Source organism: Rhinoraja longicauda, chromosome 29 (genome assembly GCF_053455715.1).
Source record: "Rhinoraja longicauda isolate Sanriku21f chromosome 29, sRhiLon1.1, whole genome shotgun sequence".
Taxonomy (NCBI): Eukaryota; Metazoa; Chordata; class Chondrichthyes; order Rajiformes; family Arhynchobatidae; genus Rhinoraja; species Rhinoraja longicauda.
In genome coordinates, this window is record NC_135981.1 from 3,487,446 (window position 1) to 3,499,565 (window position 12,120).

At 48.1% G+C, this 12,120-nt stretch overlaps 1 protein-coding gene across 5 annotated transcripts in view; it reads right to left on the reverse strand.

Moving 5' to 3' along the window:
• srcin1a (SRC kinase signaling inhibitor 1a) overlaps positions 1–12,120 on the reverse strand; it is a 227,511-nt gene that overhangs the window by 156,415 nt on the left and 58,976 nt on the right. For all 5 annotated transcript variants that reach the window (XR_013549123.1, XR_013549122.1, XM_078424674.1 and 2 more), the window contains exon 3: positions 7,065–7,139. Coding sequence is in view for 3 of the 5 variants with exons in the window: in XM_078424674.1 (XP_078280800.1) it covers positions 7,065–7,139 (75 nt within the window). In the remaining 2 variants the exon portion in view is untranslated. The remainder of the gene's footprint in view (positions 1–7,064; positions 7,140–12,120) is intronic.

The following is a 12,120-nucleotide window of genomic DNA, read 5'->3' on the forward strand; positions in this document are numbered from 1 at the left end:
GCCCCCCTCCCTGCCCATTACCCTGGACACCCGTGCATAATCCTGGAGTAACTCAGCGGGTCAGGCAGCGTCTCTGGAGATGCTGACTTACTCCAGCATTTTCGTGTCAATCTGCAAACCTGCGCGTCTTCGGAGTGTGGAAGGAAAACGGATGGCCCGGAGAAAACCCACGCGGTCACAGGTGAGAAGGTTACAAACTGATGCCGCCTGACAAACTCCAGCAGTTTGTTTGTCCTCCAGATCCCAGCAACTAGCTTCTCTTGTATCTCCATTCCCCCATCGCCCGCTCCCAATTAGCGCGCAGTTCGGTAAACACAACACAAGTATTTGCATAGATGTCATGTGTTTCGGCAAACGTGCCAAGCCTTCAATCTCACGGAGTCATCGAGCCGTACAGAGTGGAAACCTGTCCACACCGGCCAACATGTCCCATCTACACGCGCCCACTTGCCTACGTTTGGCTCGTACCCCTCTAAACCTGTCCGATCCATGAATCTGTCTAAACGTTTCTCAAATGTTGCGATAGTCCCCTCCTCCAGCAGCTTGTTCCATACACCCACTACCCTTTGTGTAAAAAAGTTACCCCTCAGGTTTTTCACCTTATCACCTTGAAATCTTTCACCTTGAAATCGTTCACCTTAAACCCACGTTCTCTGGCTCCTGATTCCCCAACTCTGGGTAAGAAACTCTGTGCGTCTACTCGATCTATTCCCCTCATTATCTTGTACACCTTTATAAAATCACCCCTCATCCTCCTGCGCACCAAGGAATAGAGTCCCAGCCTGATCAACCTCTCCCTGTAGCTCAGGCCCTCCAGTCCGTAAATCTTCTCTGCACCCTTTCCAGCTTGATCACATCTTTCCAAAACATGGTGACCAAAACTGAACACAATGCTCTAAACATGTGGCCTCACCAACGTCTTATATAACTGCAACATGACCTCCCAACATCCGCACTCGATACTCAAGGCTGACGAAGGCCAATGTGTCGAAAGTCCTTTTGGCCACCCGATCTACCTGGAGATTTTTAAGGCAGAGATAGATTGAGTGACAGATTCTTGACTAGTACGGGTGTCAGGGGTTACGGGGAGAAGGCAGGAGAATTGGGGTTAGGAGGGCGATATTAGATCAGCCACGATTGACTGGCGGAGTAGAGCTGATGGGCCGAAAGGACTGATTCTGCTCCTATCACTGATGGATTTACCTGTGACGCCACTTTCAAGGAATCTCATGAGTGAATTTTTAGGTGAATATATACAATTGAAATGAAAGGGATCAAAATCTATGCCGTTTCCAGACCCTTTGTCTCCCTTGCAGATTCCTATGTAGTAGTGAATACTACTATTCCACACATTCCGAACAAAGACCAGCTTTTGATTTTAAAAAAAGCAAAGCTGATTATGTCTTTGTATAGATTTATGAGCCACCATAATAAAACTTTGAGAATTCAATTTACAATTTGCCTCAGCCTTCTCTCTGTGTCGAGTGGGCTAGAAGGTCACACTGAGCTAACTCGTTGTCTCTCTGCACACACTTCTCCCTGCACAGATCACATTTTACCAATTGTATTCGAGTCATCGAGTGATACTCTGTGGAAACAGGCCCTTCGGCCCAACTTGCCCACACTGGCCAACATGTTCCAGCTACACTAGTCCCACCTGCCCGCGTTCGGTCCATATCCCTCCAAACCCGTCCTACCAATGTACCCGCCTAACTGCTCCTGAAACGTTTGGATAGTCCCAGCCACAACTACCTCATCTGGCAGCAGCTCGTTCCACACACCCACCACCCTTTGTGTGGAAAAATTACCCCTCAGATTCCTATTAAATCTTTTCCCCTTCGCCTTGAACCTTTGTCCTCTGGTCCTCGATTCCCCTACTCTGGGCAAGAGACTCTGTCAATCTCCCTGATCTATTCCCCTCATGAATTCACACACATTCTCAGAATGTGAAGGCACAATTGAAACATCTTCACTGCTCTCAGATTTAGTGATCAGGGGCCAAGTTGCTGGTTGTGTCTTAGATGCAGAGTGACATATTCCTTTGCAAACAGTGGCGCTCCGGTAGAGTTGCTGCCTTACAGCGAGGGACCTGGGTTCTGACTGTCCAGTCTAACCACGCCTCCCATAATGTTATATACCAAATAGTCCAATAGTAGACACAACATGCTGGAGAAGCTTCGCGGGACTACAACATGGTCTATCAAACGTTAGCTAAACAGCAGGTAGACACAAAAAGCTGGTGTAACTCAGCAGGGCAGGCAGCATCTCTGGAGAGAAGGAATGGGCGATGTTTCGAGTCGAGACCCTTTCTTCAGACTGGATTCAGCTAAACAGCAGAAAGACACAGTGATAATAATCTTGCATGCTCAATATATAAACGGCGGCACGGTGGCGCAGCAGTAGAGTTGCTGCCTCACAGCGTCAGAGACCCGGGTTCAATCCTGACGACGGGTGCTATCTGTACGGAGTTTGCACGTTCTCCCTGAGACAGTGTGGGTTTTCTCCGGGTGCTCCGGTTTCCTCCCACATTCCAAAGACGTACGGGTTTGTAAGTTAATTGGCTTCTGTAAAACTGTCCCGAGTGTGTGGGATAGTGCTAGTGTCGGGGGTCGCTGGTCGGCGCGGACTGGATGGGCCGAAGGGCCTGTGTCCGCGCTGTACCTCTAAACTAAATTAAACGATAAGTTGGTTGGACAACAACAGTAGATCAGACAGGACATAGGCTGCAAGAAGAGAAAGATCAGTACAAGATAGAATAATGTCAGCATACGATTGTACATATTGAAGAATTTTAACAGGATAGACAATAGACAATAGGTGCAGGAGTAGGCCATTCGACCCTTTGAGCCAGCACCACCATTCAATGTGATCATTGCTGTGTAAGAAAATAACTGCAGATGCTGGTACAAATCGAAGGTATTTATTCACAAAATGCTGGAGTAACTCAGCAGGTCAGGCAGCATCTCAGGAGAGAAGGAATGGGCGACGTTTCGGGTCAAGACCCTTCTTCAGTCTGAAGTCCAACATTTTGTGAATAAATACCTTCAATGTGATCATGGCTGATCATTCTCAATCAGTACCCCGTTCCTGCCTTCTCCCCGTACCCCCTGACTCCGCTATCCTTAAGAGCTCTATCTAGCTCTCTCTTGAATGCATTCAGGGAATTGGCCTCCACTGCCTTCTGAGGCAGAGAATTCCACAGATTCACAACTCGCTGACTGAAAAAGTGATTAACCCACCTTACCTCTCTGCGCCCATTCTGAAGGTGTGTGAAGACGAGCATTTCATATCGAATTAACAGGCTGTCGTAGAGTCATAGGGTGATACTGCGTGGAAACAGGCCCTTCGACACAGGTGGCTGCTTTAAAGACTGGCCAAGCTCAAGAATTAGTATGTGTATATGACCCTCTCCAATACACCCTCATATATCAACGTGTGTGCAGCTGAAGGACACTAAATCCTGTTTACCCAAGTGTAGTTTAGAGATGCAACGCGGAAACAGGCCCTTCGGCCCACCAAGTCCGCACCGACCAGCGATCCCTGTACGATAGATAATAGACAATAGGTGCAGGAGTAGGCCATTTGGCCCTTCGAGCCAGCACCGCCATTCAATGTGATCATGGCTGATCATTCCCAATCAGTACCCCGTTCCTGCCTTCTCCCCATACCCCCTGACTCCGCTATCCTTAAGAGCTCTATCCAGCTCTCTCTTGAATGCATTCAGAGAATTGGCCTCCACTGCCTTCTGAGGCAGAGAATTCCACAGATTTACAACTATGCTAACACTATCTTACACAGATTAGGGGCATTTCACAATTTTTACTGAAGCCAATTAACCGATAAACCTGCACGTCTTTGGAGTGTGGGAGGGGAAACGGAGCACCTGGAGAAAACCCACGCAGGCCACAGGGAGAAGGTACAAACTCCGTACAGGCAGCGCCCGTGGTCAGGATGGAACCTGGGTCTCTGGCGCTGTGAGGCGGCAACTCTACCGCCGCGCCACCGTGCCGCCCCAATTTATTTTTCTTTATCCGCCGTTCCCCACGACCACAAATTGTGCAGTGGACTTTGTGCACAGCTTGGGCCATCAGCATGTAGTGTCAGGGGACAACCTGGTCCTGGGACGTCTGCCTTTGTGATCGCGATCTCTCCGCTGCCTGGCGCGTGAGCTCTCTCTAGGTGGTCAGGGACACCAGGGGCCATCCTCACTTGCACGTCTGTGGAGAAGCTGTCCGTCTGATCTGCAAATCTCCTTTCGTCAAGAAGGAAACAACAGATCAAAGTGCCTTTGGCCAATCTGGGAACACGAGTTTAGAGAAAACATGAGTGAGAAATAGGTTTGCTGTGGGTTAAAACGTGGTGGTGGAAGCAGAGAGCAGTTGGAATGTCATCCTGTTGAGTTTCACTGTCTGTATAACTCGTTCTCACTACCTACCCCACAGCCAACAATGGACCATTGTGGGCTCCAACTGTCCTTGTCATCGTTGCTTTTTGTATATCTTTCACGCGTGTGTCCCTTCCACATCTCTCGTTTCCCCCTCCATCCTTGGCCATCGGTGCTGGTTCTAATTTGTTCTGAACCTTTTCATACCTCTAGATCCCCCCCCCCTCTCTGACTCTCAGTCTGAAGAAGGGTCTCGACCCGAAACGTCACCTATTCCTTTTCTCCAGAGATGCTGCCTGTCCCGCCGAGATACTCCAGCTGTTTGTGTCCAATAGGTTTGTGGTGTTCAGTTGATCTGATACTTTGCTTTGTTGATACATCAATGGCGGATGTCTTCAGTTGCTCGAGATCTCAAGCTTTTGAATTGATTGTTGGGGAGATACAGCATGGAAACAGGCCCTTCAGCCCACCCAGCCCACACCGACCATGGACCACTTGTTCACACAGGTTCCATGGTATCCAACTTTCACATTCACTCCCTACACTCTAGTGGCAATTTACAGAGGGCCCATTAACTCACAAACCTGCACATCTTTCGGACATATGACCATAAAACACACTTGCCTCTTTAACAGGGTCTTGGGAGGAAACTGAAGCTGTCACAGTCTGTCCTGTTCACTCACCTGCCAGCCACGCCCACCACGTTAAGCCAACTCCCCTCACCTGTTCACTCACCTGCTCTAGATCACCAATCAAGCCAGCATATAAACCCTTCCTGCACACACACTCTTTGCCAGATTGCTCTTCGCCCTCATGCAGGACTCTCTAGCATTCTCTCTCGGACTGATCTCCCGTTGCCGACCCTGCCTGCTCCTGACCTTCGCGCCTCGTCGTAGCCCTGGTGAACACCTCAGTCTTCTGTCCCCGACCACGAGCAGGTAGAAATAAAGCTCATTCTAAAACTACTTCCTTGGTTCCGTGTGCTGCATTTGGGTCTACCCGCGGTCCTTTACAGGATCACCTGGAGGATACCCATGCAGTCGCAAGGAGAACGTTTCAAACTCCACACATGCAGCACCCAAGGTCGGGATGGAACCCGGGTCTCGGTCGCCGTGAGGCAGCAGCTATACCAGCTGCGTCACCTCTCCAATGTCATCGCTCACCTTGCTCGTCCTTTAAGATATTTCTACGACTTGCCTCACAAGAAGATTATCGTCATCAGAACTAAACACCTGCTAAAGTGATGAGCGTCAGGTGTTCTTGGAACAACACTGCTGAGAAGCACCTGGGGTGGTTCTGCGGTATTAAATCCTCCTACTCCTCCACTACTCCTCTCCCCTCTCCTAATCCTGCACCATCTTCTCATCCAACACTGGAAACTACCATTCTGCTCTACAATACCCCACAAATTCTTGGATTCGTTCCTACCAATGGGAAGAAGGTTTCGGAGACTGAAAAATAGGTTCAGGAACTGATTCTTCCCCACAAACGTCAGGCTTTGCAACACCACAATTAGGCTCCGAACTATATACACAGGGGGACATTGTTTTACACTATTATTAGTTCAAAAACAATGTCCCCTTGTATATACAGTTCAAAATTCAAGATTTCAAGATCAATTTATTGTCACATGTACCAAGTAAGGTCCAGTGAAATTTGGGTTAGTTCAGAGCCTAATTAGGAGTTGTATATATAACCAAACAGACAAAAAAAAGTATGTCTGAAGAAGGGTCTCGAGCTGAAACGTCACCCATTCCTTCTCTCCCGAGATGCTGCCTGACCTGCTGCTCCAGCATTTTGTGAAATATATATATATATGAATATACATATATGTGATATATATAACTATATATGCTAAACACATATATATGTTAAACACACACACACACACACACGCACATATATCTTTTTTTCTTTTATATATATTCTGTTTTGGTTTATATATATATATATATTTATATATATAAAACAAAACAGAATATATATAAACCAAAAAAAGGTATATCTATATATATACACACACGACATATGTGTTTATATATGTTTATATATTAAACATATTTATATATATGTTCAGTATATATATCTCTATTTTGATATATATATATATCAAATATATATTGATTAAAAAAATATATATATAATTTTATCAATATATATTTGATCGATATATAGATCTTTGATCTGGGATCAGAAACAAAACATATTTGATCTATATATATATAGATCTTTTTTTGTTTTATATATATATATACATATTTTAAATGTTTATTACAGAATACTATGTTTACATATTCTGTTGTGCTGCAGCGTGTAAGAATCTCATTGTTCCATTTCGGGACAGATGACAATAAAACACTCTTGCATCTTGAAGCTGATGCCCATCACCTCAATAATCCACCCACAACCTCCCCCTGCCCACCCTGTCACCACCCTACAGCACGAGGAGAATGGGAAGCCTTTCCAGAGATGGGCATGGAGGGCACCGGGCACCGAATTAACCCATCAACGGAGTGGTGTGACAAGATCTGTTGCCTTCTCTGCCAATCTCCACCTGTCAAAATGCACAAAAGAAAGAGAGGGAGAGAGAGAGGGCGAGAGAGAGAGAGAGAGCGAGAGAGAGAGAGAGAGAGAGAGAGAGAATGTAGTGGAGTGGGTTGCCCTCCAGATTGAGAAATACCTTGTGTAACAGGTGGATGGTTATAGGTGGTTTTGTAGTTGTATGATCCATGTTTCATAGGAGTCATGGAGAAATCTATGGAAGACAGAAAAAGGTATGACATTTAATACAGCCGAAACATGCACTCAGAACAGAAAATATGGATGGCGGTGTCCAAAAATGACAGAATTAGTGGTGACGTTAAGAGGGGCTTGGGGGGTCTTTCCCCAGTTTCGTTTCCCAACTCTCTGCCTTTGCTGCTGTTGTAGTGGTCTGGCAGAGTTGGTATGGGGCGGGATGTTCCAAGTGGTCATGGCAACCCATATACCAACACTGCCCGTCCTGATTCCTCTCTGCCTCCCTCCACCTCCTACCTTTACACGTTCATGTCAGAGGACCAGAATCAGGCCTTTTGGTCCACCGATTCCACTCCGCCATCCAATCGTGGCTGACCTATCTTTCCCTCTCAACTCCATTCTCCTGCCTTCTCCCCATGACCATTGACGCCCTCCCTAATCAAGAACCTGTCAATCTCCGCTTAAAAAAATATCCAAAGATATTTCCTGACGAGTTGCATGAAGAACACAAACCTCTGTGTACAGTATGGCCCAGTGAGAGTCTCACTCTGCCAGTGTTCACAGAGAAGTCTGAGGAAGGGTCTCGACCCCAAACGTCACCCATTCCTTCTCCCCAGAGATGCTGCCCGTCCCGCTGAGTTACTCCAGCACTTTGTGTCCATCTTCGGTGTAAACCAGCATCTGCAGTTCCTCCCTGCACTAATATTGCTTGCTGGCTGAGCAGGCCGACGTATCGATGCTCGTTCATAAGTTCTAGGAGCAAAATAAGGCCATTCGGCCCATCAAGTCTACTCCGCCATTTAATTATGGCTGATCATTCCCCCGTTAATAGCCATAATCTCCAAAATACATTTGGAATTATAAATGTATTATGGTGCTGAGTCAGTGTAGGAAGAATTTCATCTTAATTTCTGGTGCAATCCAGTGTTACGTCCAACTTAATTGTCCGTTGAGCTGCCATGTTGTGAGCTCATTGCGAAGTGATTTCCAACCATCGAAACTGCAGCATTTAGAGTCCATGCCAGGTGAGAGTTTGCAGGTCACTAGAACCCCCACCCCCCTGCCTGGAGATGGGAAAACAGAAATGTCCCGACCATCTGTTTCTGTGAAGAGTTTGCTCCTCGGTTAAGTGACTGTTGGATCTCATGGGATTCAAAGAAGGGGAAGGGAGAGCTGCATAAACACCAATTGACAAAAGAAAAAACCCCCTTCCAACATCACAGAGACATGCAGCAGACAGGGGTCACCTTGAGAATGCTTCTCAGTACGAAGTAACTGACAGGGAGCACTTTGCAGCAGAGTGGAGGCCAGGAGTTGTGAGCATTATGGAGCAGGAGGTGAACGCAACGCCGAGCCTCTCCATCAGCGGCACAGAGACGTACGAAATTATCAAAGGGCCGGACAAGCCAGACGCAGGAAAAATGTTCCCAATGTTGGGCGAGTCCAGAACCAGGGGCCACAGTCTTAGAATAAAGGGGAGGCCATTTAAAACTGAGGTGAGAAAAAACTTTTTCACCCAGAGAGTTGTGGATTTGTGGAATTCTCTGCCACAGAGGGCAGTGGAGGCCAAATCACTGGATGGATTTAAGAGAGAGTTGGATAGAGCTCCAGGGGCTAGTGGAATCAAGGGATATGGGGAGAAGGCAGGCACGGGTTACTGATTGTGGACGAACAGCCATGATCACAATGAATGGCGGCGCTGGCTCGAAGGGCCGAATGGCCTCCTCCTGCACCTATTTTATAGACAATAGACAATAGGTGCAGGAGTAGGCCATTCGGCCCCTCGAGCCAGCACCACCATTCAATGTGATCATGGCTGATCATTCTCAATCAGTACCCCGTTCCTGCCTTCTCCCCATACCCCCTGACTCCGCTATCCTTAAGAGCTCTATCTAGCTCTCTCTTTAATGCATTCAGAGAATTGGCCTCCACTGCCTTCTGAGGCAGAGAATTCCACAGATTCACAACTCTCTGACTGAAAAAGTTTTTCCTCATCTCCGTTCTAAATGGCCTACCCCTTATTCTTAAACTGTGGCCCCTGGTTCTGGACTCCCCCAACATTGGGAACATGTTTCCTGCCTCCAACGTGTCCAACCCCTTAATAATCTTATATGTTTCGATAAGATTCCCTCTCATCCTTCTAAATTCCAGTGTATACAAGCCGTTTCTATGTATCTATATATTTCTAATGCTGCATCAAGTCAGAGCGCAATGGGAACCATACGGAAACAGAAGCCCCACGCATATTATCTGTGTGTGGGTGAGAAGTGAGTTTCCGAGCCTCATCCCACCTTCCAGCACTGGGACAGTGGCCCTGGGTGTCACACCACTTCAGAGGCACACGCGGTGCTGGGTGAATATGACACCTCCCCCCAGACTAGGGGAATCTGCAACCAGTGGACACGAGTTTAAGGTGAAATCCCCAAAGTAAGTTCCCCATGAGAGGAACAGATCGGGTAGATGCACAAAGTCTCTTGCCCAGAGTAGGTGAATCGATGGACAGAGGACATACTCTAGGTTTACAGTGAAGGGGAAAAGATTTATTAGGAATCTGAGGGGGAACTTTTTCAGGCAATGGGTGGTGGGCGTATGGAACGAGCTGCCGGAGGAGGAAGTTGAGGCTGGTACCATCGCGACGTTTAAGAAACACTTCGACAGGCAAATGTATAGGACAGGTTCTCATTTAGTGGTTTGATTGAGAAGAGGATGGAAATAATTTCGTTCACATCTCCCAAGCTGTATCTGGCTGGGCCCAGCACTGCAGTGAAAGAGGAAGGAACTTCCTCCTTTATACCTGACACCTTGCACACAATACCACCTGAAACACACCTGTGCTGCCAAAGGATCTTTTTAGCCATTAGAGTCATACAGACATACAGCGTGGAAACAGGCCCTTCGGCCTGACTTGCCCACGCCGGCCAACATGTCCCATCGACACTAGTCCCACCTGCCTACATTTGGCCCATCTACCTATACACTAAAACTCTCATTTGTTTGTTTGTTTGTTCCTGAACTACAGCCAAAACAGCACACGATAGCGTGACAGGTTCAGGCCCACCTTACCTCACCGTCGTCCCTTTGGTGCTAATGGAAGAGGTTTCATTGAAATCGGTGTTATATTTTTAAAGTTATTCACATTTTAAAGTTTAAATCTATCTCCTAGGGAGGGGGGGGGGGAGGGGGAGGGAAGGAGGGGGGAAGAGGGAGCATACAGGAGGTTGAGGGGGATGGAGTGGGGGGGGAGGGGGGAGGGGGAGGGGGGTGGAGGGAGGGGAGGAGGGGGGAGGGGAGGGGGGAGGGGAGGGGGGAGGGGAGGGGGAGGGGAGGAGGGTGGGGAGGGGGGTGGAGGGAAACGGGGGTGGAGGGTGAGGAGGGGGGAGGGAGGGGGAGGGGGGAGGGGGGAGGAGGGACGGGGAGGAGGAGGGGGGAGGGAGGGAGGGGGGAGTGGAGGGTGGGGGAAGAGAGGGTGCAGCACCAATGCAGGAGAGGTTTGGGCCCAACAGGTCCACTTGGTCTATATCCCTCTAAACCTGTCCTATCCATGTACCTGTCGAAATGTTTCTTAACAAATTATTCTTCCGTTTCCAATTATTTTAGGCCCTCAAACCAACCGCACAAAGATTTCAAAGCATTGATGATCAAGTGACTTAATTTGATGAGATAAAACATTCAAGGCCATTAATTTATTTTGCAATGTAGGACACGGCAGCTCATGAACTGTGCTGATCTGAGCTTTGTGAATCAGTGATGTGCTGCGGTTTATAATATCATGCACGTATGAGGCACCTTTAAGGCAAAATGTCACTTCTTAGGAGCTGGATGGGTTCGATGTAGGATTCGGATGCATAATCCACTCTCTCTCAGTGCGAGAATAATCCCAGGGATGAGTGGGTTAGCATATGATGAGCGTTTGTCAGCACTGGGCCTGTCTGTACTCGCTGGAGTTTAGAAGGATGAGGGGGGACCTCATTGAAACTTACCCAATAGTGAAAAGCCTGGATAGAGTGGATGTGGAGAGGATGTTTCCACTAGTGGGAGAGTCGAGGACCAGAGGCCAAAGCCGCAGAATTAAAGGACGTTCCTTTAGGAAGGAGATGAGGAGGAATTTATTTAGTCAGAGGGTGGTGAATGAGTGGAATTCATTGCCACAGTCGGCTGTGGAGGCCAAGTCAACGGATACTTTAAGGCGGAGATTGATAAATTCTTGATTAGTACGGGTGTCAGAGGTAATAGGGAGAAGGCAGGAGAATGGGGTTGAGAGGGAAAAATGCATCAGGCTCGATTGATTGGCGGAGTTGACTTGATGGGCCGAATGGCCTAATTCTGCTCTTACAACTTATAAACATGAACTCATGGTGATAAAGCAAGGTTTCGAGGGATTCTTGGGGGAGGGGAGCAGTGTGGAGAACCTTGAAGGGGACAGGCCTTGCCAGGTGAAGATTTGAGTGCCAAATGTGGGTCGAATAAACTCGGCAACGTGCAAGAGATTTTAACCAGAGGATCAGGGGTCATAGTTGGAGGGTCACCAGGCCACAAAGAAGGTTTTTGGAGGAACTAGAATGTTGTAAATCAGGGTTCCTCTGTACTCTGTGTCAATAGAAGCACATGTACAATAATAAGGACACAGGCACAAGGAACTGTTGATGCTGGCTCACAGAAAAAAGACACACAAAGTGCTGGAGTAACTCAGCGGGTCAGGCAGCATCTGTGGAGACCAGTCGGGTCGCCAACTGTCCTATATTAGTTGGGACATCCCGTAATTTGGGCTAAATTGGTTTCTCCCTTATGGGACCGCCCTTGTCCCGTATTAGGCCCGGGGGGCGCTGTAGGCCCGGACGCTGTAGGCCCGGACGCTGTAGGTCCGGACGCTGTAGGGCTGGACAGTGTAGGCCTGGACGCTGTAGGCCCGGACGCTGTAGGCCCGGACGCTGTAGGTCCGGACGCTGTAGGCCCGGACGCTGTAGGTCTGGACGCTGTAGGCCCGGACGCTATAGGTCCGG